Source organism: Phytophthora infestans, genomic scaffold, assembly GCF_000142945.1.
Source record: "Phytophthora infestans T30-4 supercont1.4 genomic scaffold, whole genome shotgun sequence".
NCBI lineage: Eukaryota > Oomycota > Peronosporomycetes > Peronosporales > Peronosporaceae > Phytophthora > Phytophthora infestans.
In genome coordinates this window covers 1,544,119-1,571,275 of record NW_003303755.1, presented here as the reverse complement: position 1 = coordinate 1,571,275, position 27,157 = coordinate 1,544,119, and the positions used below count along the sequence as shown (strand labels likewise).

Genomic DNA, 27,157 nt, shown 5'->3' with positions numbered 1-27,157 from the left:
GCGAGAGCCCGTTGCCGATTTGGAAAAATATCCACCAATCAGAGATGGTCTTCGTAAGGCTCCGCCAATCAGTGGGTTTTGAATGTTGATGTACACAACGCCAGCTCCACACGTCGCAGGAATTTGGTTGGCACAGGTCCGATTAGTAGTGTGAATTGTGTCGACATGGCCGCCACCAAGCTGTCGAAAAAGCAGCGCGGCAAGCTGAAAGCCACTAAGGCCAAGAAGGAGTCGGCCAAGTCGCACGTTAAGTTCGATGACAATGGAGACCAGGTGGTTCCCAAGAAACGCGCGCGCGTGATTAAGAAGAATGCTGAGGAGGTGAAGGAGGGTGGCGGCAAGTCCGATCGATCACCGGAGATGATCCAGCAGGCCAAGTATTATCTTGAGCAGTGGCAAAAGCGCAACGAGCCCAAAGCTGATGACGAATTACCTTGGAAGTTCAAAGTGCGTTGGAATAATAATACCTGTCTGCTTGCAATGCAGAGCGAGACCATCAACAAGTGAAGCTCATTACTTTTTTTATCGTGCGTCATGTGCGCAGACAATCAAACAGCAATGGATCTTGCAGTGGATGTATGAGGCAGATGTTGTGCCAAAGTCCATGTTCGCCATTGTACTTGAATATCTAAATGGCATTCGGGGAGCTGCGCGCAAGGTTGGTAGCCGTTTTAGTTTTGTCGGCACTGAAAGAGATAGCTATGTGCTAATTACTATTTGAATACTCCGGTGCAGCGTGTCATGGATTCAGCGCAAGATATCATCGACATTGGCGTTCCTGCAAAAGAAGATGAAGAAGCCGCCGCTGAGGAGAAAGAAAAGATGCTCAGTATTAAACTTGCGCGGCGACGTTACAAGCGTGCCTTGCAGGTGGCGGAGTTGCTGGCTTAACTGCCTCTAGAATCAAAAATGTCTACGTCTACTGCCGTCCTTGATTTGGCGTAAGAGCCCTTGACTATTGCAGCTAGTGGAAAGTAGCTAATCTTTATGACCTCCAATGTGGTCGGAGACCATGTCACGGAAGCGGTCAGCAGAGTAAAGACCGTCTGGGGCTTCTTCTTCACCCATTGTGAGGAGTTCGCCATTCAGCCGAGCACGAACAAAAAATCTTCCATCCTCATCTTCCAGCAACTCCAGTGCGAGGGCAGAAGAATACTCAGGCCAAAAGCTGAAGTCATCTGCAATTTCGGCGTCCATTGTTCGAAGGACCGACAACAAAGACACGTCGTGTCCGCTGTAAATCACGATTTTCTTACTTTCGCTGTGGTCCCACAAAGCCTTTTGCATCTGTACCACACGAAGGATGTTAGCAACACACACAAACTCCTTTAGTATGATTGACCCACCTCACGAAGCACGTTGTGCATCAAGCGTCCGGCCACAAGCTTCAGAATCGTTCGATGCGAGTAGAACTACCGGATACCACAGCAACATATCTTTAGATCTCACAGTTTCTTTGATTGCTGCCACATTTCGCTGGAATTGTTACCTGGTGGAAACGGAAACCAAGATGTCTTTCGGTGGCATCGCCATGCAATTCGGTGCCAGGAATGTAAGGAACCTGGTGAGCGCGACGGCAAACAAAGTAGTCGGCTGCGGTTAACCAGGTGAAAGGGACCTGGCCCGAGTCAACCGCTGGGAACAGTCTCGTCAACTCCTGCTTGATCGGAGCCATCTCGTGCTCACGAGCAGCAAACTCAGCGTCGTCTTTTTCCAAATCTGCTTTCATCTGCATGATCTCCGGGAAAATCGAGTACGCTATAACACATCACCAATTCAGCGTCAAGAACACAATTTAAACCAAGTATTAACGTACTGTTGATGATGTCCTTTTCCGGTGGCAGGACACTGACTGGAGGGCTTAGCTGGGGTTGATCTCTCAACATTCCACTCAGTAGTGCCTGTACACTCAGTTGAGTGCGTGTGTACGCATTGCTGAAGATCTGCACTTGCTCAGGTGACACTTCATCCAATTGCAGGCCCTCTTTCTTACAGAATCCTCGCTGTTGGAGTCCAATATCATCACACACGTTTTTGAGCTGTTCCAGTCCGACCTAACAATTTAGTGACAACTGTCACCTCACCAGTCGTTCACCACGCTTGGTCATTTGATCGATGCCCCGAGTCGTCAAATATCCGAACGGCCTCTGTTGGAATGACGTCTGAGCCTCTCCACCCAGGTGAACGCTGAACTTGGAACGGAGTTGCGCAAGCTGCGTCGGCGCTGGCAGCTGGCTACCCCACAGCAGTACTTCCTCCTCTTCGGCCAGCGCATTGACGCTCCCTTTGACGATGTTGATCAGTGGGGTGCGGTCGCCGTGGCGATGCACTACCTGCAGTTGGCGTAGACGCAGCGCCATCGGGGAGCTTGGGTGCGACCACGTACTTCAAGTTTGGTGTACACCACACAACTCATCGTTATAAAACCGACCAAGCTCCCACAACAAACTGTGCGAAGATATCGATACTAAATTGCCTTTGATTCCTTGCGTTAGTCGTGGGATGTAAATACATTGATACTGTTGAACAAGGATATCTATTCATAGAGGAAACATGGTACTCTGTTATCTAAATGCAGCGCAGGATTACGAGTTTGTGTGAACCGTAGCACGGTGCATGACTGCAGGGTTCCCCATCCGCTGAACATGGCCAGAGAAGCCATGGTCGCGGCCTCCACGCTGTCTTTGAAAGACGCTCAGCGATGTTTCGACAAGGTAAACTGAGTCACAAGTTGAAGTTGTCGTAGACGAATGTAGCCATCTGTTTCTAACTTGTCTCGCTAGGAGCGGCAATCCTTCCTGCGCGACCTGGAGACGTTGCGCCAGCAGTTGGTCAAGAAGGACCAGAGTGCTGCTCGTGCGGCGGCATCAGCGAGTACGCACACGATTCAGCTCAAGCGCGAGATCGCTACTCTACAAACAGCAGTGGAAGCTGTAGAAGCAGAACGCGATAAATGTCAAGAGCACTTCGCACATACAAGCTCGTTACTAGAGACAGCACTAGACCAACGACAAGAGGATCAAGCCAAAGTTTTCCGCCTTAACGAGACACTACGGACATTAGAGAAGAAACACGAGGAAACAGTAGAATTGGTCAAGAAAGAGGCAACATCTAACGTGCGAGCAACTCAAGAAGAACGTCAAGCCTTACGTGCTAGAGTTGAGCACCTGAGAGGAAAGTTAGAGACCGAGCGAAAGGAATGGGAAAATGCTCACCGTCCAGTGGCGAATGAGCTGCAAAAATGCAAAACGAGGTTACAGCTGGTCGACAAGGAACTGCAAGATGCTCGCTACCGAGAGCGCTCGAGTTTTCAGTTAAAGGAGAAAATGAGTGCTGAGGTTACTTTGTACAAGCGGAAAGTAGCTGATTTGGGGACAGCGTTGCAGGAGGCTTTGCACGCGAAGAGTGAGCTAAAGGCGGAACACACATTACTGGTGCGGCATATGAAGGACAAGTGGCGAGAGGTGTTGCGAAATCATCAGCACTCGAAAGAGCAGCTGATGATGTTGCAGGAAGATTACAATGGTTTATTCCGGTCACGCACGAGTATTGAACGACAAAATGAGCAGCTTTATCAGACCATGAGGCAATTGAAAGCGCGGCACGAACAAATAATGAAGGAGAAAGAAGAAGAGTGCTGGGAAATTGAGAAGAAAAAGAAGAAGATGAGCGTCACGTGCCCGCAATGTTTAAAGACTTTCGAGCAAAAACAACTGGATGAGAACATCAAGTTGGATGCAGTTCGGGAACAAACACGACTCGAAGTTACCAAGAATCTGGAGCTTGAGCGCTGGGATCGCTTTCAGGAAGTGAACAGCAAATATTTAGAGACAAACAAACAATTGCAGACTGCTATCGAGGAGTGCGAGCTGTTACGCGGTAAATGTAAGACAGTTACTGCTCAGCATCAAGGTCTTCAAGGAAAGGAGCAAAAGTTACTGAGCATGCTGAAGGAAGCTCAAGATAAGGTGCAAGACATGAGTGCAAAGCGAGAAGAAGAGACTCAGCAGATGGAAGGGACGAAGAAAACGATGCAGGACTTGGTTGAGAACTTGACAAACTTGACCGCAGTCGTAAGTAGCGGTGTACGCTTCAATATTACGATTTACAGAGAGCTAACGGTCAGTTTTTGTTGCTGACAGACAGCAGACCAAAGCAAGAAACTTCAGGAACTTGAAGCTGCTCGGTTGCAAGAGGTTCGCTCTATCTGTTTAATGAGCAACCTTCACGACAACGTCTCAACTGTTTTCTTTATGTTTTAGCGGGAACAGTGGGAGGAACAAATTCGTAACCTTGAAGCCGATAAAAAGTCTATTGCACAAGATCACGAGCAGCTCACCCATCGATATGAAGAGTTTGTCGCGCAGTATGAGATACTAAAGCAAGAAAAGTCAAAGCACTGGAACGAGATTGTACAAGCGCAATTAAGTGCCAACCTGTTGATTGAGGTACGCATTTATGGCTACAAAAGAAGAGGTTGAAAGCCAACAACGTTGTCTGCTTATCCGTAGGAGCAGGCTCACACAATTGATGACTTGTTGCAAGCGAAGGCTGATGGCACTTACGTCTCCCCGTCAAATCCCAAGCTCTCCCCTGACCGTGCTAATATCACCTCACCAAGCTCAATTGCTGGCTCAACGGACAAATTTACCTCAACTGAGGACGAAAGTATTATTGCCAGCTTACGCCAGCAATGCAAAGTCTTACGAGATGAAGTAGCTCGACTCAAGGGCAGGATACGAGATAATAGAGAGTGTTGGCAGAGCGACAACGACAAGAAGAAGGAAAGTGAGCTTATGGGTGAAATCAAAGACTTGCAATTGGAGCGACAGAAGCTGAAAAAAAGAATCGACGAACAAGCTCTTACAATTCACGAATTGACGCTTCAAGAAGACGAAGACGACGACGAAGAGGGCGATGAAGAGCAAAGCTTCGTATGCAGTAGTGAACAGATCGCAGCTCATTTTGATCCAGGTGTTTCTTCGTATACGGATAGTTGTGCGTCACCTGGAGGTTGGCGCGATATCGATCGTCGCGTTCAAGTACTTGATAACCCTCCGCGCGAACGGGGGGATGGATTCTGGTTACCACCTCGCTCTCGGTCCCCGCATCGCGGGAAAACAATAGCAACTCGACCAACAAGTCACAGCCCTTTTAAAGTAAGATAATACGCGGTGCAAATTAACGAAATATTGTTGGATTCTTGAAGTCTAATGCCTATCGTGATCACTATTAAAATAGGAAAGCGCGGTGAGCGCTGCGTCGATTGCCAGTTCAGCAGAAGCCTATCGGTAGCAACTACAAGTACATCGCACCTCGTCCGAACAGAAACAATTTCTGTATACATGTACTTGGTCCTCAATTTTCGTTTCCTTCACTACTCAGTGGCATTCTTTAAAGTTGGCGTAAGCTTTACGAAAGTAGCTGCAAAGACCACGAAGCACACATCTACATGTACGCGTTCCGCCTTGCAATCGGCGACGAGTTCCCGCAATGGTTGCCAGTTTGCCGTTGGGGGGGGGGGGCTTAAAACCAAAACACCTTTACTGCGAGTGCCACCACGTCAAAACACAAAGCGTTAAACGACATGACACTAGAAACGCAATAGAGCATTTTTACATGGGCATCTTCGGCTGTGCTTGAGGAAAAGAAATGAAGTCCCATTGCTGATCCTGGTTGTGCGTGTTTCTGTGGTTTAACATGAAGTGCGCGACAGTTAATCACGTTTGGCCTTAAAGAAAATATGGCTGGACTATAACTTGCTGTCGTAACGGCACTTGACGATTTCAGGATCCCGAACTGATACACCCGAGAAAGCGATGAAAACTACACCTCTGCTGGTTTTGACTCAGCTCTTTGACGCTGGCACTCTCCGATAAAGGGGCTGTGCAAATGGAGCAGAACATGTTGCTGCTGTATTTAATAAGATATTTAATATTTTTAAAAATTACTTAAAAGTATTGTCGAGCTGCATTTGCACATTCTAACTTATTTCTGCGTACGAGGCGCTGAACGTGTCTGTGTAAAACGTTAGTAGAGGATCGATGCATTCCCGACGTGTAGACCCGCCGTCATCGTTTATAATAGCATAGGTTTGGAGGATAGCCGTACCGCGCGTTTCTAGATGTCTGAATTACATACAGAACATGCGTTCAAGGTGACTTTGATCGGCAAACACCGCTGGGTGTCAAACTTCCAACTTTCGGTTCGACGTCCCACAGCTCTCATTCTCCATTTTACTTGTTGCAGTGTGTCTCCAAAGGTGTTGGTGTTTTCGAAGCAGTAAGGTTTGGTTTCACAAAACTTTTACGATGGATCGTTCTCGAAAAAACCCGGGGCGCAGCAAGTCAAAGGACGGCCTGAAAATAACCCCAGCCAAGACCCAGGCACTCATTGATGTCTCGATACCGTCACCCAATGCCCCACACTTTGGCGACAAAAGTACCCCGATGATGTCTACGATGGTCAACATGAACCAGAACCCGCCACTTCGGAAGCCAGCGGCCACCAATTTCATGGACAGCAGCAAATTCGTGACTGCCACGACCCACGCTATGGGCAACTGCAGGAGCCACAACCGCCGATCCCGTCGTCGCCGTGCCAATGTGGACGCCATGATGTGCTCGAACATGGTTCGTCAGAGCTTGACGCTTTCCGCGTCAAGCGTGTCATCGAATTCCAGTGCAGCTCATAAGAACTGCCGTGTTGCCCCGCCCGCAGGCAAGAACGACATGTACGGCCCACCTCCCGGAAGTGACGTGGTGACCGTACCAATCCCTGGGGACTGCAACTTTGAGCAACAGTACAATGTAGCCATGAGCATGGATGAGAAGGCGTTCACGCCCATGGAGAAGCTCGAAGCGCTTCGTGATGCGATGGGCAACTTTACTGCTACATTGAACGCGAGACCTTTTCGCAGGCGTTTGAAGTGGACGGCGATGAGTTCGACGGCTACGCTACTAGCACCGGTACGATCGACGGCAACGCTATCCTAATTGACGCTGTGATGAAACTCGGGGTGAACGCTCAAGAGAAACTACGCTTCATCTTTGACACACTGGACCCTGACAACACCGGATACGTGGTCGAAGAGCAAATCGTCCAGCTACTCGAGTCGAACTTCTCCAGTGCTAAGATCGACGTTGTCGGTATGGAGTTCAGGACGGTGGCCAAGCTCATGTTCCGCAAGGCCCGTGTTCAGAACGATGCGATGACGTTTAAACAATTTTGCGGGGTATTCGAGCCGTACGTGACACCTCGAAGAAGCAAAACCGGTGTACGCAGCCCCCATTCGACCCAAGAGTAAATTTGGTCAGTGGTACAATGACAACAAGCTCCGAATCTGGTGGCTCTTCATCTACTTCATACTGAACAACATTGCCTTCTGGGTCAAGTGGTTCATGTACGAGGTCGACCCGGCCATCGGTTGGGGTCTCCGTATCGCTCGTGCCAACGCGCAGGTAGCCATGCTTAACTGTGTGTTTGTATTGCTTCCGATGTGTCGTTCCATCACGCAGGTCATGAAGCGCAGCAAGTTCTTGTGGCGTATTATCCCGTTTGACGACCATATCGCGTTTCACAAGATCTCGGGTAGCGTGCTGCTCATTGCTGGTCTCATCCATACGATCGCTCACGTTTTCAACGAGATCTACTTGTACCTGATCGCCACCCCAGACGAGGTCAAGCGCTCCATCTTTGTCACTCGTCACGTGTCGACGTTTGTGAACGGTGAACGACCTCCGTTCACTACGATGCTGCAGGCTCTTCCGGTCTGGACGGGTGTGATTCTTCTCGTCATCACTTGCATTTCATTCCCGCTAGCTGCGATCCCCAAGTTCCGTCAGGGCAGATTCAATCTCTTCTGGTACTCGCACATGCTCTTCGGACCTTTCCTGGTTGTGCTGGCCTTCCACGGAGCTACCTCGTGGCTTGCTCGTTGTTCAGCCTACATCTGGATCACACCTCCATTCCTCATCTATCTGATTGAACGTCGTTTCCGCTACGCCAAGATGTTTGCTGCACCGGTGCGTATCATGGAGGCTATGGAGCTTGACGGGACAGTGGCTTTGTTCATCGAGAAACCGCGTCGATTCGTCTACAGACCTGGCATGTACTTGTACCTCAACTGTCCTCAGGTTTCGTCTCACGAGTGGCATCCGTTCACGATTTCATCCGCTCCTGGCGACAACTACATCAGCATTCACATTCGTGTATGTGGTGACTGGACGGACGCCATTGCTCGTATTATTGCGGACTGCCACGCATGCAACATGCAGTATACCTTGATGGTCCCATTGGCGCACCGACCCAGGATTATCACCGTTATAAAACGGTGATCTGCATCGGTGGTGGCATCGGTGTCACCCCGTTCGCGTCGATTTTGAAAGATGTGGTTCATCTGTGGGAGGACAACCGTTGCCTAAATTGCAACCACATTCGTCACCCGAGCTCGTTCCAGATCCAAAAGCTCTACTTTCACTGGGTAACCCGTGGCCAGGAGTCTCTTAGTTGGTTCGAGGGCACCATGAAGCAGATCACCGAAATGGACCGCGACAACGTGATTGAGACGCATCAGTATTTGAGTACTGTGGTGTTGGGTGGAGAAGAAAACACCTCGCAGCTTAAGATGTTTCAGGAGTTCGTGCACGAACAGACAGGCAAGGATTTTGTTTCTGGAATGGATACGAAGCAGCTCACGCACTTCGGCCGACCAGACTGGGACAAGGTTTTCGCAGAAGCTAGAGCCAAGCATCCCGGTGAAGAAGTTGGTGTGTTCTGCTGCGGACCCCACGAACTAGAAGAAATATTGTACAACGTGTGCAAGAAGTACTCGTCCTCGAAGGCGGAGGGTACTATCTTCGACTTCCACTCGGAAAAGTTTGCGTAAGCGAACTGCACTGTTCCTGTTTCCTCGCACCGATCTTCCTGCTGAACGAAGGCAGGCGAACACATGCAATGATCGTTGTTGTAGTTTTTTGATATCTTTTACAGAAGTGAAGTTATAGTTGTTGTTTTTGTGGCCCCAATGAATAAACCCCGTGTAAAATCAGCAACTTGATGGTTGATAATAATAAGATCCACGGTCTCAGACGATTTAAGGGACGATAGGACGGTTGTGAGTGTTTAGATACGACAGCTCAAGCTCGAACATAGAGTCCCAGAGCTTGCCGGTCACAAATACGTGTCGTGTCACGGGATCGTAGGCGATCCCATTCATCACAGCATCTTGCTTGAAAGGGGAGGACATCATAGCCCCGGTGTGAATGTTCGGCACCATATTAGATATCCAGTCAAGATCGATCTGCTCCAGCACGTCTCCAGTCGCCATGTCGATACGCAGGATATGATCCTCGAACCACACGTTGGCGAGCAGTTCACCCTCAACATATTCTAGCTCATTCACGTTGGTCACCTCCTTGCCATCCTTCCGCACAGTGATGCTGTGATGGAGTTTGAAGTCGTCGCGAGGATCGAAGAAAAGCACGTTGGCCGAGCCGTCGCTAGCAATGAGGAACTCCCCGTCGGTTGTGAGTCCCCAGCCCTCCTTAGTGGATGTCGTGAGGGGAAATTGACCGATCAGCTGGAAGTCACGTCGAGAAAGCACCAGCACCTGCTCCGCCTTGTACGTCAACGCGAACAGCTTGTCGCCCAGCACGGTCACACCCTCGCCGAAGATGGAAGCGTCGAAGCAGAATTCTTGTACAAAGGGAACGCCGTGTGTGGCACCGGTCTTGAAATAGTCGGCGTTGAGGTCCGACAGCTTATACTTGCGAATGAAGGACGCGCCGTTGAGTCCAGTGGACTCAATGAGCGCGCCATCATCGAACACGAGCCCTTCCGTGAAGGCGCTGACGTTATGCGGATGGATGGTCACCAGGCGCACAGCTGTGGGGAGGCCATTGCCAGTCGCGCTAATGCCGAGGCAGGTCGCTAGCAAGAGCAGCAACAATCGACAAACCATGGGGCGCGTCAAGAGAGCTTTATCAGTGGGATAAGAGGTGGGAAGACGAAGCTAAATCCATATTAACTATAAAACGGAAATCGATATGCGTAAAATTAAACTTTAAATCTAAGAGGCTAGAACTAAATTCTGACCTGCTGATAACGTATAGGGCGCATTTGGCTACTCTCACTACATGTAGTTGAGTTCCGGGAAAACATGTTGCGCTTGCTGTTTCTTACTGTGCGGCATCGTTAACAAAACACACTCACGGTGAGACTCATGAAAGCTGCATAGGGACAACTTGCACTGCTGGCCCAGCAGTGCAAGTTCTGGGTGTATCGCGCTCACGAGTCGTTACCTGAATTTTTGTACGACCTTACAGGATCTTTAGTAACGTACGTCGCACTCAAGAGACAAAGATCCATTGCGCGCAGAGAGCGCTGCATTCGCTGGTGGTTACCGAGCATGCACTGTAGTACATATTATAAAAGCTTAGCAGCAGAGCGTCGAATAAATTATTAAAATAATAAGTATCAAAACACGGTAACTTAGCAGAACTGCGCTTAGAAAAACTACAAAACACCTTTTTTAAGTTTTCAGAAGTGCCAGGAAATTCTATTCTACCAGGGGAGACGAATTAAGCGAATGTACTAATACATCGTTTGCCCAATCTTGATGCACCTACAAAACATCAGTATGTAATCGCCACTCATTCTTAGTCAAAGGAACACAATTCTAAAAATACCATGCCTGGAAAAGTTGAATGCCAATTTTTTTAATACCGGTTACATGTACTACATGTAGTACATGTATTATTTAATAAGCCGTCGCTTGGCCCGGGACAGCCTCGACAAAGATGACGCATTACGTATTGTTAAAAAGGAATGTCATCTCGTGGAATTGTTGACAGCTCTGCAATGTCCTCACGAGCTCGTCGCTGCAAGCAGCCTGCGGGCAACACATCGCAGGAAGGATCTCGGGCTGGAACTTGGCGCAACTTGCGGCAACAGTGTTGCAATGCAACTTGCATTCCGGCGATACCGTAATAATACCGGTCCACGATCAAGCTTTTGATTGCAATTTGCAATGCATTTAACGACTTTCCCCGTTTCGCTGCTGGCTAATGCAATTTGTGCCGAATTTTGCAAAATGTCTATGCAGTACAGTACATTATTGATTTAGCGTGAGCATTTAACAACACTATGATTCATAGTCTATGAACATCGATTGTCGTTTGGGGCGGACCCAGAGACGATAACTGTGTTCAAGAACTCTGCTGTCATTTGCAGCCCGAATGACAGTACTTGTAACTTACAAGTCGTAAATCCATGTTCTTGTATTTTACCTGTAGCTGGCTTTGATCCATGATCCAAAACTCAGAATCTTCTGCCCCTACGGGACGATTACAAAAAAAACGTTTTAGTATACAGCAAATGAAATGGCAGCGCCAACCATTTGCATTTGAATCAGGTTGCATTCCGGTAGTACTGGCAGTACACAGCGAGATCTGGTCGGCGAATTCAACCTCATCCGTGCGCGAATTCGTTGTGGCCGAACAAGTGCCGATCCTTAAGTGGGGCGGCAATGACACTTCAACTGAACCTAACTAAATCAACGGTAACTGGAAGTCAACTGACTTTGCGGTCGAGTTGATTCGATTCTCAAGAGGTTTTGACTCAAAAGCCTCTGAGCCATCGGCCAGCTGGGATCCAAAAACGAATTCCCCCTGCCCGCTGCATAGTCAGCGCGAATCCGGGCGAAAACGGAACATTTCTTACTGAAACCAACATGTCGATGTTCGGTGGGCCTGAACTTTACTAAGGTGTCACGGATGGGGCTTGGCACCGACCAGGTGCTAGCAACGCTCGGACGCCGACACTTTGCCATTTGCGATTGCAACGCCATCAGCAGTGCCACCTGCCTGTATTCCTGACGCACAGGTGCCAGCGCGTTTCTAGATAAAACGATACGACGTATCATACGTCCCTAAGACAGTTGCGTGTGGACTCCTACTGACCTCATCGTCGTGACCGCACGCTCGGATTCGCCACTTCGCTTTCTTCGCCTTCGCAAGGACACGAGGCACTTCGGTGGACGATGGGCCGCCAGCACCGCTTCCAAATGGGCGACACCAGTGGCGACGGCCTGCAGGACACCGTCGTGCGCGTTCCAGCGGAGGAGCTCAAGATCACGCCCGGGCAGAATACGCAGCCGTTCGTCGACATTTCTACGCCGTCGCCCAATTCGCGCAATAAGCGCACGGCTAGCCGGAAAGGCAGCATGAAAAGTAAGCGCATGCCGGCCCCACCTCCGCCCCCTCCTCCTCCTCCCATGGCCAGCCAAACCGGAATGATATCCTCGTTCCACAGCACAGCCAATTTCATGGACAGCAGCCAGTTCATAAACATGAACTCCTCCACCACACACTTCCTAGGACGCGGCCCGCCCACGATGAGCTCTAACTGCAAGAGTAGTCGTGGTATGCACCGCCGCCGCCCTAACGTCCAGGCAATGCTAGGCGCGTCCATGGTGCGCCAGAGTCTGGCACGTGCATCCAACTTGTCGTCATTCGCCGTTTCGAGATACGGCCCGCAGCCCGGCAGCGACGTCGTGTCCGTTCCAGTCCTGGGCGATTGCAACTTCGAGCAGAAGTACAACGTGGCTATGAGCATGGACGAGAGCGTCATCCACAGCAACAACCCAGCCTACACCCCCATGGAGAAGCTGCACGCTCTGCGCGACGTTATGAGCAGCATCACCAGCAAGGACGGCTTCATTGAGCGTGAAACCTTTTCGCAGGCGTTTGAAATTAATGGCAACGAGTTCGATGGCTATGCAACTAACAACGGCGCGATCGACGGTAACGCCATTCTGATTGACGCCGTGATGGACCTGGAAGTGGACGGTGAGGAGAAGCTGCGTTTCATCTTCGAAACACTCGACCCGGACAATACTGGGTACGTGATCGAAGACCAGATTGTTCAGCTACTGGAATCGAACTTTTCGGCGGCCCACATTGACGTGGTGGGCACAGACTTCAAGACTGTGGCCAACCTGATGTTTCGCAAGGCTCAAGTAAAGAACGAGTCGATGACGTACGAGCAGTTCAAGACGGTGTTCGCCCCCTACATCAACGACTCGTACAATCTCCGGAAATCCGAACCTATGTACACAGCTCCTATCCGGCCGAAGAGCAAGTTTGGCGCATGGTACAGTGCCAACAAGCTCCGCATCTGGTGGCTACTGGTATACGCCATTGTGAACAATATCGCCTTCTGGCTCAAGTGGTTCGCGTACGAAGTGGATCCCGCCATCGGTTGGGGTCTACGTATCGCCCGTGCCAACGCTCAAGTGGTGATGGTTAACTGCGTCTTCGTCCTGCTGCCGATGTGTCGTTCCATCACACAAGTGATGAAGCGCAGTCGTTTCTTATGGCGCTACATCCCTTTTGACGACAGTATCGCGTTCCACAAGATAGCAGGGAGCGTGCTGCTTACAGCTGGCCTTGTCCACACTGTTGCCCACGTCTTCAACGAGGTGTACTTGTACCTCATTGCTACTCCTGAAGAGATCAAGCGGTCCATCTTCGTCACCCGCCATGTGTCTTCATTCGTGAATGGCGAGCGACCTCCGTTCACTACGATGCTGCAGTCGCTTCCAGTGTGGACGGGTGCGATTCTCCTTATTATCACGTGCATTTCGTTCCCGCTAGCTGCGATCCCCAAGTTCCGTCAGGGCAAGTTCAACGTCTTCTGGTACTCGCACATGCTCTTCGGACCCTTTCTGTTTGTGCTCTCGTTTCATGGCGCTGCTTCATGGCTCGCTCGTTCCTCTTCCTACATCTGGATTACGCCTCCGTTCCTCATCTACCTCATTGAGCGTCGTTTCCGCTACGCTAAGATGTTTGCTGCACCCGTGCGTATCATGGAGGCTATGGAACTTGACGGCACAGTAGCTTTGTTCATGGAGAAGCCTCGTCGTTTTGTATACCGTCCCGGCATGTACATGTTCGTCAATTGTCCCATGATCTCGTCTCACGAATGGCATCCGTTCACGATTTCGTCCGCTCCTGGAGACAACTACATCAGCGTTCACATTCGTGTTTGCGGTGATTGGACTAAAGCCTTGGGTCGAGTCATCGCGGACTGCCACGAACGCAAGGTGCTGTACCCCGACATTTATCTCGATGGCCCGGTTGGCGCTCCGACTCAGGACTACCACCGTTACAAGACCGTCATTTGTGTCGGCGGGGGTATTGGTGTTACCCCGTTTGCCTCAATTCTGAAGGATGTTGTTCATCTGTGGGAAGACAACCGTTGCCCGAACTGCAGCCATGTCCGGCATCCGGGTTCGTTCAAGATCCAAAAGCTCTATTTCCACTGGGTAACCCGTGGACAGGAGTCCCTAAGCTGGTTCGAAGAAACGATGAACCAGATCTCGGAAATGGATCGTGATAATGTGATCGAGACTCACCAGTACTTGAGTACGGTGAAGGGCAGCGAGAACACGTCGCAGCTCAAGATGTTCCAGGAGTTTGTGCACGAGCAGACAGGAAAGGATTTTGTGTCTGGTCTGAACACAAAGCAGCTCACTCACTTCGGCCGTCCGGACTGGGACAAAGTTTTTTCCGAGGCCAAGGCGAACCACCCTGGTGAAGAGGTCGGCGTATTCTACTGCGGCCCGCACGCACTCGAGGAGATCCTGGACACCACGTGCAAGCGATACTCGTCATCGGACCCGAACGGAACCATCTTCGACTTCCACTCGGAGAAATTCTCATAGAATAAACACATATACGTCGTTAGTAGATGTCCTGCTGTCGATTGAAAGACAGCTCGTTTAAAAACATAATGTAAAAAACATAAATGTCAATAGTATTAGCCCTTATTCTATCTCTTCCAATAGAACGCTATGATGAAAATTCTAAGTTTCATACCGGTACTGTAGTACTACAAACTTTAGTACTACTTAAAGTAGTAATTATTTTGAGGCACTGCCAACGTACTACTATTCTTAATTAAAGGATAGTAGTACTACCGGTATCTATTTTTCAAAATACGTGTACACTTTAGGTTTCTTTGCAAATTGTGTTTAGACGCTAACAATGTTACATCGTCTAAACACAACCTGTTCAAGACGCGCATTTAACGTTCTGCACGATGTCCAAGAAGCTGCTAGTGATTGGCGGTGCTGGTGCGCTGGGTCGCGGCGTGGTCAGCCACTTCACACGTGCGTCATGGAGAGTCACTTCGGTGGACTTCTCGGTCAGTGAGGACGCCTCCAACAACGTATTGCTGCCGAAGAGCAACTCGTTAAAACAGGCTGAGCAGACGTTGAAGGAAATATCCAGCAGGTTCCTTAGTTATGTTGATGCAATTCTTTGCATTCTGAAGCTGACGTGTTGCGGTGGTCAGCAATGACAAGGTGAACACGATTGTGTGCACTGCCGGGGGCTGGGCAGGCGGCAGTATCCGAGACGCGGACTCGCTATTCAACTTGGGAGAAATGTACTCCAAGAACCTCGAGTCTGCGTTCCTGGGCGAGTGAATGAGGATTCAACTTGAGTCTATGTTAAAGTTGCTGACGGAGCGTCAATTGTTCTACAGCAACGTACTTGGCGAGCCACTTGCTTGTGCCTGGCGGACTTCTCATTCTTACAGGCGCAACTGCGGCCCTCCAAGCTACTCCTGGCATGGTCTCTTATGGAGCGATCAAGGCAGCTACTCACCATTTGATTGCCAGTGCTGTGTAAGGATTTAGAAGAATTGTCCTGGTCTAAAGAGAGCTTCACGCTCATTATATTTGTCTAATTACAGAACTGAACTACCCGGGGATTCATCCGTGCTTGGCGTGCTACCAACGACGATCGACACGCCGATGAACCGACAGTTCATGGGTGATGCTGACTTTTCTACGTGGACAAAGGTAACAAATGTTTGGTGATATTATTTGTCCGCACAATCTCACATTGCGGCATTACGAATTCGACTACAGGCAGAGGATATTGCGGAGAAGATTTTGGAGTGGTCGAACACTCCTTCTGCTGCTCGCCCCCCAAGTGGACATTTGGTCACTGCCACTACGGTGAACAACACGACGTCCTGGAAAGACGTTGGCAACTCGTTTCAATAGAAACGAAATTGTTTGGCTCACTAGCAAGGCAAAATAGCGAAGCCTACGTTTTGTTTGCATCGCATCCCTAAAATATCTGGTAGCCCGCGTGAATTATTGTCTCTTTTCGTTGGTTTTTGCATAGTTTGTGTTTGGTTGCAGCGTTGCTGCTTGGCTTTGCCCCTCGTTCGTACAGCTCCTCATTTTTCATTTTTTTGTGCCTTTGCAGCATTTTCGGTAGCCCAGCTCTATCACGATGGCACCGCACTTCCCGTAAGGTTGCGTTTGAAGTGGTCACAGAACGCGTTCAGTACGCGCTTAAACTTACGCGAGTTTTCCGCGCACGTCGGTGTGGATATGTAGTTGAGAAATTCAGTTCGAGCGCGTTCACTAACCTGCGAGCCCAGAAAGTTGCTGTCGGACAGAAGCCGGTGAATAAGCTCTTCACTGCGCTGTCGCCCGAAGTAGACCCAGCAAGACCGAACGACTTCTGCGATTTTCTCCATCAAGTTTGGTGGCATACCACCCGCCGCGGCATTGAACAATGCGAAAAGAACGTGGTACTGCACGTCCTTCTCAAAGAATAGAGTTTGAATCTGTTGGTGCAGCAGTAGCTTTCCTGCAAATTCTGGTCCTTGTAGCAAGTTTTCCGGAGTGCGAAGGATCTGACCGTATAAAGAGCCCAGCTCAAGCAGGAAGTCTAAAGTTGCAGTTCCAACCTCAGGGTTCTGGGACTTAAAGGCGTGCAGCGCGAGTGCCAAAACACCTTCCAACTGGTTCGACTGGACTAAGATCAACGGATGGTGGGTACCGCAGGTGATCACCAACGAAAAAAGTGCGATAGTAAGTCCCGGGTGCTCGTCGACACTACCGTCTGCCGCGATCTTGCTCATTGAGCTCTCAGTCACGATAATCATCACTCGTGCTAAGCTAACTGCAGTAGCCTCGTCGTCGCCAGCGCAGCCAATGATACTCTTGATCACGCTAAGATAACTACCATCATAACTCCGGGAAAATTGCTCTAATAACGCCGGCATGATTGCAGACGCCAACTCCAGCGCTTGGAACCGTAAAGATTCAAACACGCCCACCAAAAGCACGCAGAATTGCCCCGCCACTTCATCACAGCAGCCATACACTCGCAAAATAGTCTCCAACACCTCCCACTGCTTTTGCAACACGCACAGAACTGGATGCGGGGTCTCTTGGTCCATCAGCACCGGGATCCTCGTAGCTAATACGAAGAGATGATTAAACATTTCACACAGGAACTCTACCGAGCCTTCGTCGTCTGCGTTTAGTTGGCTGTACCGAGCAGCAAGGTCTGCAAACATTATGGCACCGAGCTCCTCCACCACTGGGAGTGCCTCCTTGTAAGATACAGTAGTGAGGACGTGGCAGATAGAGTCGACGATTAGCTTTGCACTGTTTCCCGTCAAACACCCGGACGGCCCGCCCACTGCCGCGCGATTCGAGCGATACAGGTTCACCAACGCGTCCATCCACAGCGGATTGAAGAAGTGCGAGCCACAACGAAGAGTCAATTTCCGGAGGGCCACCGCACCTACATGATCTTCTAAGCCGTGCTGAGTAAACGGGTATCCAGGGTCATCCTGAGACTCGAAGCCGTTGGAGATGATTCTGAACGCGGAGGTTGACAAGTGCTCTGGATGTTGTGCGAACCAATGGCCGGACACGCCAAGGAAGATGGTGACTGTGCGCAAGAGTGCGCGGTAAGAAGGCTCCTTCCGCGATAAGTACTCGAACAGCCTCGGAACGAGAAACGTATCTGCCTCGCGAATCGATTTTGATAATGCACTAAGAGCATGAACATACACTTCAGTTCGTTGCCACCACTAAACACAAATACCAAAGGAGTTAGCGTAGGAAACATTGCAGACAGTAATTGATCAGCACACGTACATTCGATGGCAAGGGAGATCCCGAATCGGCGGCTTCGTACTGCTGAAAAATGGCATGAATCGCATCGACAATGAACTTATCCTCGCTAGCCACTGTAACTGTTGCAAGTGCACGGAATACGTTGCGGACTTCACTTCGGTACAGGAAAAAACGCTCCTTAGCAGTCTCCGGGAAGGCCTGAAAGCCCTCAGGATACTGGGTCCGCTCAATCAAAATGATGAGCAATCGCGAGATGAAGGATTCAAACACGTACATTCGCTCCTCGTGCTTTCCGGAGATGTATGCGCGGAAATCGATCCAGAACTCCATCGTTTCGTTCGAAATGTCGAGGTTGTTCAGCGACGTAAAGAACAAAATGGAGTCCAGGAATTCATAGACCAACGACCCGGGGCGCATATCAAGCGTATAATCCACAAAGTACACGATAAAGGCTTGTCCGCACTCCGACATTGCTCTGACACAGTCGGCAAGACAATAGTCTAAGCTTTTCTCGGATGCAGCTATGCGCTCTTGCACTTGCTTTCCTAGAACCACAGAGTTGTGCATGACAATCTCCATCAGCTGCACGTGTTCATTGTGACGGCAGGCGCGAACCACTTCACGCACAACCTGCAACGCATACACGGAGGTTGCTGGCACCAAGGCTTCTCGGAATGCTCGATCCAATAACCCACACTCGATGATGACTGGAGGTGGCACAGTGCCATGCTCCACCCAGCTCGCAAACGCTTGCAGCAAAAGCCCCTTCAATTGAGCCTGCTCTTCGCTGGCATCAAGGGCGGTGGCAATTGATGGCAGGACGTCACGAACCACGTGAGCTGCGCATTGCTGCACCATATCTTCGCACTGAGCTCGCTTGTTCTTAGAGAATTTGACGCGTTTGTTGTCCACTTCCTCTGGAATAACCTTTAACGTGAGCAGCACAGCGAAATTGGTCAATACAGCCGTGACACCATCGCTCACCGGGTGCTTTTGGGTTTGAACAAGCCATTCCACTGCACCAACCACAGTGGTATCGCCCTGCGGTTCGTGGAAGCGCAGCAAGATGACTGCAATCGTGAGGGCCAAGTGAGTCTGCACGTTCAGCTCTTCTTGGGTTCCATTCGGTCCAGTTAAAACATTCCAGACATCCTGAGCCATCCGACCAAATTCCTTCACGACAAGCTCGTGCTGTGTGCGATCCTCGGGTGTCCAGTTGGCTGGGTCGTCCATTTTGTACTTGCGGATGTACGAAGCCACAGTAAAGTAGAGTGTCGACGCAGAGAACGCGCGTTTGGCTCGTAACAAGGCGTTGTGCTCGGCATTGCCTGTGTCGACAATCGGCTTTTGCAGCACGACCAGAGCCGTCTGTGCTGCTTCGGGAGAGCGCTGAAACTGCTGTAGCAGTGAATCGGCACGTCGACGAACGAGCGGAGAGCTCAGAGGACTATAGAGCTGATGCAGCGCCTCGGACACTACAGCTTCGGAGACGACGGCTACCTCCATCGCTTCACTTAAGGCGTTTGGGTCTTGTTTTCGTGAGTGTATGGACAAAGGAACAGTGACAGCAATAGTTTCGGTCGTACTTCGACCGTTTATGCTAATTGTAGCAGTGCAGCTGGTCGCGTCACGCTCAGTGGACGAGATCGGGTCTCTCGACGAGTAGATAAATATTTCACCAAGTTCCTGCGAGGACAAATGTATTGAGTTGGTGGTGTGTGAGACTGGCAGCTTCTACGACGAACTCAGCTTTCTTCTTGGACGACCTTCGCGTCCAGGTTTACCAGATTTCGAAAATACTCAGATTTCTGATTCTCCATGTATTGTCCAGGGATACCCCCATCATGGGGGTATCATACATGGAGAATCAGAAATCAAAAAAAAAACATGGGGGCCCCATGTTTCTTCCAGGTTTCCTTATACAGAGTGGAATCAGTCGCACGTAGTATATTCCGAGCGGATATATTACGCGACCAGGTATTCTTCAGTAGGAAAACCCTGGAAAAAGCATGTGTGCGAGACTTGAGCAAAAGTCAAAGTGACGGCAGTATAGCGTTGCAGATAGAGGTGGAGCCAATCAGAGCATTGCCCCAAACACAGGTATTGTCCAGGGATAATACCTGGGGAATACATATGTGCTCTACTTGCGAAGAATCCGAAGTGAGCGCAGCTGAACAGTGTCGGCGCCTGTGGCGCCGACACTGTCCAGCTGCATAATGTGAGTCCAGGTATTTACCAGTTGGTTCCCAGGTATAGCCCATGTATTGTTATTTGTTAGCTCTGTTGCTCTTCTTCTGGCTTACTACTTCCGCTTCATCTTCAAAATTGCGTGCAGCATTGACCAACGCAGCTTGGTCAACCCTTTCGCCGAGACGTCACTTGAAGCTGCATCGCTCACACAACTTCAAAAGAAACGGCAAACGAAAATACCACAACTGTCGCTGTCTTTTTGGATCGGGTCCACTACTTCCAGGACTGAGTAAGTTGTATCCTTCGTTGCCTTCACTAAAATCTTCGCCACTAGCAGTTGCAACGATTTCCGGTGCTTCTTGCCATTCATGCTGTCGTACACTTTGACTTGTTTGGCAGCTCGATCGATTACTATACCACTCCAGTGAACACCCCCATTAACAGGCAAAATAACGAAATTTTGCACTTCGACTCCTCTAACAATAGAGCAGAGTGTTTTGTCACCAGCGCCACTCTCCTCATCTGTTGAAGGCAACATCACAGTGATGTTATTCTTGTACTTCGTGTTTTGTCACCAACGCCACTCTCCTCATCTGTTGGGGGCAACATCACAGTGATGTTATTCTTGTACTTCGCGAGATACACAGTGAGCGCACGCAGCGCGTTATCGTTCAGCCAGGAAGAATCTCTGAAGCGAAACAAGTCACTGTACGTCAGGTCAAACCCGAATCCGTTCACTGCAGCATAAGGCCAAGACTCCAGTAGGTTCACGACTGCTAGTTTGCGCTGGGGCTGGATCGTCCACAGCAGCCTTTACAGATCGGGTAAGCCAGGAGCAACATAACACTGCTTCCCTGCATGCGGCTTGCAGATTCCACAAGAACTTCATAGCCTCCAACTGCTCTCGAGTGAAGCGACCAACTTTTTCAATGGCTACTACGTAACAAGCCGCATTATCCATTTTTTTCCCGTCACTGTTCAATTCAATATGTTCGTCACTTGCGAGCCCCTGTTTTAGCTGATCTAGTGCGTCGTCAGTAACCGATTCCGCCAGTCTAAACCGAACTCTATCTGGCACGTATTCCATATCAACCGACCATTTGATCACAATCGTTTTGGTTCTTGACTTGACTTGGTATGTTGCCAGATACGACCCCACCTCACGCACAGGTAACAGAATTTCTTGAAGGATCGCAGAAACATCACAGACGTCGCTTTCACGCAGCAGTTCCCTGAGTTTCATTCCCTGATTGTACTCTTTGTGCGCAACTCGTGCCTTTTCCTTCATCACTGAGCGATTTAATTTGGGTCGTCCCACTCGCCTGACATTGCCTGATAATCTCACAAGCAGGGGTGTCGAAGCTGTATTGCAGTCAGTGGTTGTCATTTGCGTCCCAGATTCAGCTACTTGTGTAGCAGACTCAGCATCGTATTCATCATTGTCCTTTTCATTTGACTCGTTCTTGCTACCATTAGGCGTCCCTGTGGATCGTTACTGTTGTCACCAAAGCTTGAAGCACTACCCGTGTCGTCATCACTTTTGTCCGGCGTGTGGGGTCTGGTTTGTACTACCTCCTCATCCGTTATGTGACCTTGGCGCAAATTGTCCCACCACGTCTTCATTGCTTCTAATGCAGACTCAAACTGATCATCTGGAAAGCGCGCAAGCTCACCACCAATTCGTACAAACGCTTGTTGGGCACGGCGATGTTTCTCTGCTTCACTCAGTCCAGAAGCCCCAGTCGCTGTGCTTCCCTTCGCCTTGAATATCTTTGCAACAAACGGATCGGCAACCTCGGACAGTTGCTGCAACTGTAGACGGCTCTGTCCAAACCATATAGCAACCAAACACTGATGTTAATAATTAAAACCTGGAAAAACCTGGACAAAACCTGAACAATACCTGGGTGCTATGGCGGCGAAAGGTACCACGAACGGGTGGCCGCACGACTTTTTGTACGTCATGGCATGCCTCCACGGAAGCTTCATGGTCTGGGAAAACTCGCAGTCACACGTCCAGCCTTCCTTCTCCAAAAGATATTCGTGGTCTCCATGCCGTACAGTTATTGTTGCACCATTGTCTTTGAATGCATAGCGTTCGGTAAGTGTTCTGTCTACCGAAATGTCGTACTGAGTTTTGATTGCCGCAGCCACCCAACGTGTCGTCATTCCAAGGACGGCGTTGATCTCTTCAGAGTAGGAAATATCTCGCAACGTCCCGGGCATCTCCACCTTCGACCGGTAACCTTCTTCCTTGCGGCGTTGAAACTGCAATAAAATCGCCAGGCTAGCACGCATCGTATGATGTCCTTTCAGCTTGCGCTTCAGTTTTCCAAAGAGACTCTCAACTCGATTGTTCGTGTGATTGCTGAAGTGTGGCAAGTCCACATCACCCACATGGTAGCGTCGGCATCACAGTTCTTTTCGAAGTACGCCCACAGCTCTGTGCGACCATCCCTGCAAGTCAAACTCTTGAACTTGTCGCGATGTAGACAGCAGTCCTCAGTTGTTCTTGCATAAGTCATGTTGGTGATAATGTGCTTCATCTGCGTGAGAACAAATTCTTCATAGGGAGTTGCGAATCACATTATGGAGCCACTTTATCACATGGAAATGACACAAAAAAGCACGAGCCTCCGGCAGCTTCTTTCGAATCACATCGATTTCTTGCATGTCCTTATCGACAATGACAATACGCACGAAACGCCAATGCTCGTTCGCTCGTTTAAAATGATCCAAGCTTTTCGCCATGTGCCAATCGGAGTTTGTCTCCATCAACGAGTACTGGACGGGCTGACCTTGACCAAATTGATCCATTGCAACGATACTCAGAAGCTGGTAGTTGTATCTATAAAGAAACCCTGTTAATATCTGGTAAAAACCGGAAAAAAACTGGAACATTTTTCACCAAATACTATGAAGAAACTCACTTGTTCGTCTTGTGTGTGCAGTCCATCTGGAGCACCTCTGGGAAGCTGTCCTGCATCGCACGCATGTGCTCACTCGAGAACGATATCACTCCGGTGTCGCCGTGCGCACTTTCGTTCACCGTGGCCACATTAGCTGGTGACTCCTGGTTAAAGTCCAAGATCATCTCTGCAACAGCGTCATCATCAGAAAGATCAACACCTAGATCGATACACAGTTCTTAGTTAGTCAGGACATTTCCCACCCAAGAACACACTAGCATAACTTACCTGACTTCTTCATCCTAGCTATCAAGCTGCGAACATCATCCATGGTGACAGAGTGATTTCGGTTGCTGCGAATGTAGTCGTAAATACTCGAGGTTCCAGCTTGCGCATCCACAAGCAACTCAATCCCGGGCATAAGCGGTGAATCAGCAGGAACCTGGCGAATACCTGGATAATACCTGTAAACTTCCTTGGAGACGAAATGGTTATGAGAGTACACCTCACGCTTCATCTTGATGCACCATGTGCCATCGTCCCTCTTCGAAACCTGGGCCAGCATCTGGAACGGACACTCTGTGCGGCGCAGCGTGTGAGAAGTCCTCTTACCCGACGATCGTTCACGCTCCGGCCAGCCATGAGTGTAGATATATTTTCGCTGAAACGGTTCCATTTCTACGGGCACCAACGGGATCTCAGAATCAGGGCGACCATTGTAGCGTACTTGTGCACGGAGGTCAGCATTACGGCGCGAAACTCGGATCACCTCTTTGATCACAATCTTCTGGCGCGTCGAATCCATGTACTGCTTCAAACTCACTTCGAGGTCCGCCCAGGATTCGTGTTCCGCCTTGAATGGGGGGCCTGGACCAGCTCTTCGTCTTCTACCATGGAAGCCGACCTCTTTTTGCCTTGCCGGTTCGGACCGGTCTGCCGCATTTTGTTTGTCTGCATAGTATTCTCCTCCCGCTTTTCTTGGTCCGATGCCTGGCTTCCTTCACCCTCCTCCTCCGCCGGCCCCTCCTTCGAATCTCTTGACGCTTCAGAAACACATTCTTTGGCACCTTCTTCGTGCCCTGGTACCTCCGCCAGAGCGTCCGCTGAATCACCATCCATTCCCTCGCTGGCACTATCTTCTTCGTCGACTACAGCGTGAGGGCCAAACTGGCCACGAATCTCATCAGCACGCTGGCATGCTTGGGATCTCGCCGCGCGGGTACGAGCGTCCATTACACCGGCGAGCCGGGCTGCCTCCATTCTGCGAGCCTCTTCCTCCTTGCGTGCCTCTTCCGCCATCTGCGCCTTGATCATCGCTGTCTTGTGCGTTTGCGCCATGGTGGGGTCTTCCGAGGGCGCTCCGGTGTCCTCCGGGTGCGCTGCCAGCCGTCCGCCACGTGTCACGCTTCCCCCCTGGAACTGAGTGGCTGAGGCCAAAAGAAAAATTACGGTAAGAAAAACGGTTTTAGTTACAACTGGAAAATACGTGGACGCACACCTGGAAATTCCCTGTTTGGAAAAACCTGGACGCGAAGGGTGCCGTTTCTTCTTTTGGCGAGGAGGTCCAATCCTTAACGGAAATGAGAGGATTTGTGTGTTAAATGATCATTTAGTGTGGCCACATATGATTCGTTCGAGGTCGTGTCGCGACCTGATTCGTCTCATTTTTGTCCAATAATGGCTGCTTACCGTGCGCGCCCCTTCTCCCACTGTCCGCATGTGTTTCTGGAAGGTTTCCTCTTATCCGCCATCGACTTGGGCGGGTATTCATTGATGCGTCGGCTTCGTGGCAGCTCAGTCACACTCCCTCATTCGAAACCGCGAAGAAGCCAGACGTCGGGCGGCAGCGGCAGTAGAGAACTTCCTTCCCCTCTCCCTTTCCTTCCGAGCGTAGCATACGATGTGGATGAAGAGCGTGGCGGCGACGGCGTTGGCCGCGCTTCTGGCGGTGCAAGAGGCCAGTGCAGCCTTCTACGTGCCAGGCGTGGCGCCCGAATCGTGGGCAGCGGGCGAGACGGTGCGCCTTAACGTGAACAAGATCACGTCCACCAAGACGCTCGTGCCGTACGAGTACTACTACCTGCCGTATTGCAAACCCACTTCCACCAACGAGCAACAGGAGAATCTGGGTGAGATCATGGCTGGTGATGCCATAATGGATTCACTCTACAATATGCAGATGGAGAAGGACGCAATCTGCCAGGTACTGTGTAAGCCCATGACGTACACGTCTGAGCAGTCGCAGACCTTTATCGACATGATCAAAGACGAGTATTACGTACAGTGGGTGGTGGATAATCTGCCCGTGCTGTACCGCGACCCGACGGACTCACAGCAGGCTGGATCTTTCAAGCGCGGCTTCCCCGTTGGTGAAGTGGACGAAGACGGAAAGTACCTCCTGTACAACCACGTGCGCATTATCGTCTCGGTCAACTCGGATCCATACGCCGAAGAGGACGGTGACGCCCCTAAGTGGCGCGTCGTCGGCTTCGAGGTCGTCCCCACCTCTATCAAGCACAGCTACGAGAACGAGCCTATGGCCGGACAGGAACTCGACTCGGACACGTGTGGCAAGTTTGTAAACATTGAGGAGGTTTCACAGGGCAACTACCAGTACTTGAACCCAGAGGGCGAGACCACGGTGTTGTACACGTACGATGTGCAGTTCGTCAAGTCAGACATCGTCTGGGAGGAGCGCTGGGACCGTATTATCAGCAGCAAGAGCTCGAACGATCAGATCCACTGGTTCTCCATCATTAACTCGCTTATGATCGTGTTGTTCCTGACGGGAATGATCGCTATGATCATGTTGCGCACACTTCACCGTGACATCGCTCGTTACAATGAGGTGCAGACCACGGAGGAGGCTCAGGAGGAGTCAGGGTGGAAGCTTGTCCACGGTGATGTATTCCGTCCGCCGCAGCTTTCACCCATGCTTTTCTCGGTGGTCGTGGGTACAGGTGTCCAGGTGTGCTCCATGAGCGCGTCAACGATGGTTATTGCGCTGCTGGGACTGTTGTCGCCGGCCAATCGTGGCTCTCTACTGACGACTTTGCTGCTGCTCTTCGTGTTCATGGGCAGCTTCGCTGGCTACCACTCGTCACGTACGTACAAGATGTTCAACGGCAAGGACTGGAAGAAGAACACGATTCTCACGGCTGTGCTGTACCCCGGTCTGCTGTTTGCCGTTTTTTTCGTGCTGAACCTGGTGCTGTGGGGCAAGTCATCGTCGCAGGCCGTCCCGTTCGGTACGCTTTTCGCTCTGCTTGTGCTGTGGTTCGGCATTTCCGTACCGCTGGTGTTCCTCGGCAGCTACTTTGGCTTCAAGGCTGCTGCTATTGAGCAGCCTGTGCGCACGAACCAGATCGCACGCCAGATCCCGGAGCAAGTGTGGTACTTGTCCTCGCCTTTCAGTATCTTGGTTGGTGGCATCTTGCCGTTCGGCGCTGTGTTCATTGAGCTGTTCTTCATCATGTCGGCGCTGTGGTTGCACCAGATTTACTACGTTTTCGGCTTCCTGTTCATTGTGCTGTTGATTCTCGTGGCCACGTGCGCTGAGGTGACGGTCGTGATGTGCTACTTCCAGCTCTGCGCAGAGGACTACCGCTGGTGGTGGCGCTCGTTCCTCACCTCTGGATCTGCAGCCGTGTATCTGTTCCTGTACTCGTTCCTGTACTTCTTTACGAAGCTGAACATCACGGCGTTCGTCTCGGGCATTCTGTACTTCGGCTACATGTTCCTGATCTCGGTCACGTTCTTCTTCCTCACGGGAACCATCGGCTACTTCGCTTGCCTCTGGTTTACGCGCAAGATCTACAGCTCCATTAAGATCGACTAAGTAGCGAATCAAGGCTCCAGTCACCGAATGGTGCGATGAAGCAATATAGCGGGAGGTAACGGGGGGTGAAGCAGCAACGAAGGAGGGTAGAAGCCGGGAGCTACATGAGTATTGACAGCTGTAGGCTGAGTCGTGCATATGCCGCTTGTTGCTTCCTGTGTGTAGAACAGAAAGCCTGGAAGCGTAGGAAAATAATTTTCATTCCGTTTTCAATCTGCCGTGAATATCCAAGCAGTGTCACTTTCAGACACGCGATTGGAGCTC

General features: G+C 50.4%; 9 protein-coding genes across 9 annotated transcripts; 6 read left to right on the top strand and 3 right to left on the bottom strand.

Annotated features, from left to right (window-relative positions):
• Window positions 1–165: 165 nt before the first annotated feature.
• PITG_03386 (uncharacterized protein) lies at window positions 166–891 on the top strand (the record flags this gene model as incomplete). The annotated part of the gene is made up of 3 exons (XM_002906410.1): window positions 166–447; window positions 545–658; window positions 736–891. 3 exons carry the CDS (start codon window positions 166–168, stop codon window positions 889–891), a joined length of 552 nt encoding a protein of 183 aa, XP_002906456.1.
• An 87-nt stretch (window positions 892–978) lies between these two features.
• On the bottom strand, window positions 979–2,360 carry PITG_03385 (uncharacterized protein; the record flags this gene model as incomplete). Its single annotated transcript, XM_002906409.1, has 5 exons — window positions 979–1,287; window positions 1,347–1,412; window positions 1,490–1,758; window positions 1,817–2,003; window positions 2,085–2,360. The coding sequence occupies 5 exons, from the start codon at window positions 2,358–2,360 to the stop codon at window positions 979–981; spliced, it is 1,107 nt and encodes a 368-aa protein (XP_002906455.1).
• A 285-nt stretch (window positions 2,361–2,645) lies between these two features.
• PITG_03384 (uncharacterized protein) lies at window positions 2,646–4,481 on the top strand (the record flags this gene model as incomplete). The annotated part of the gene is made up of 4 exons (XM_002906408.1): window positions 2,646–2,714; window positions 2,784–4,073; window positions 4,143–4,196; window positions 4,278–4,481. The coding sequence occupies 4 exons, from the start codon at window positions 2,646–2,648 to the stop codon at window positions 4,479–4,481; spliced, it is 1,617 nt and encodes a 538-aa protein (XP_002906454.1).
• Window positions 4,482–6,311: 1,830 nt separating this feature from the next.
• Window positions 6,312–8,887, top strand: PITG_03383 (ferric reductase, putative; the record flags this gene model as incomplete). The annotated part of the gene is made up of 4 exons (XM_002906407.1): window positions 6,312–6,809; window positions 6,908–7,249; window positions 7,302–8,208; window positions 8,277–8,887. The coding sequence occupies 4 exons, from the start codon at window positions 6,312–6,314 to the stop codon at window positions 8,885–8,887; spliced, it is 2,358 nt and encodes a 785-aa protein (XP_002906453.1).
• A 207-nt stretch (window positions 8,888–9,094) lies between these two features.
• Window positions 9,095–10,009, bottom strand: PITG_03382 (uncharacterized protein; the record flags this gene model as incomplete). The annotated part of the gene is made up of 1 exon (XM_002906406.1): window positions 9,095–10,009. One exon carries the CDS (start codon window positions 9,959–9,961, stop codon window positions 9,095–9,097), a length of 867 nt encoding a protein of 288 aa, XP_002906452.1.
• Window positions 10,010–12,040: 2,031 nt separating this feature from the next.
• Window positions 12,041–14,725, top strand: PITG_03381 (ferric reductase, putative; the record flags this gene model as incomplete). Its single annotated transcript, XM_002906405.1, has 1 exon — window positions 12,041–14,725. The coding sequence occupies one exon, from the start codon at window positions 12,041–12,043 to the stop codon at window positions 14,723–14,725; it is 2,685 nt and encodes an 894-aa protein (XP_002906451.1).
• Window positions 14,726–15,102: 377 nt separating this feature from the next.
• PITG_03380 (uncharacterized protein) lies at window positions 15,103–15,490 on the top strand (the record flags this gene model as incomplete). Its single annotated transcript, XM_002906404.1, has 2 exons — window positions 15,103–15,207; window positions 15,368–15,490. 2 exons carry the CDS (start codon window positions 15,103–15,105, stop codon window positions 15,488–15,490), a joined length of 228 nt encoding a protein of 75 aa, XP_002906450.1.
• Window positions 15,491–16,305: 815 nt separating this feature from the next.
• On the bottom strand, window positions 16,306–19,462 carry PITG_03379 (uncharacterized protein; the record flags this gene model as incomplete). The annotated part of the gene is made up of 2 exons (XM_002906403.1): window positions 16,306–17,910; window positions 17,978–19,462. The coding sequence occupies 2 exons, from the start codon at window positions 19,460–19,462 to the stop codon at window positions 16,306–16,308; spliced, it is 3,090 nt and encodes a 1,029-aa protein (XP_002906449.1).
• A 5,404-nt stretch (window positions 19,463–24,866) lies between these two features.
• PITG_03376 (endomembrane protein 70-like protein, putative) lies at window positions 24,867–27,111 on the top strand (the record flags this gene model as incomplete). Its single annotated transcript, XM_002906402.1, has 1 exon — window positions 24,867–27,111. One exon carries the CDS (start codon window positions 24,956–24,958, stop codon window positions 26,891–26,893), a length of 1,938 nt encoding a protein of 645 aa, XP_002906448.1.
• Window positions 27,112–27,157: the final 46 nt, after the last annotated feature.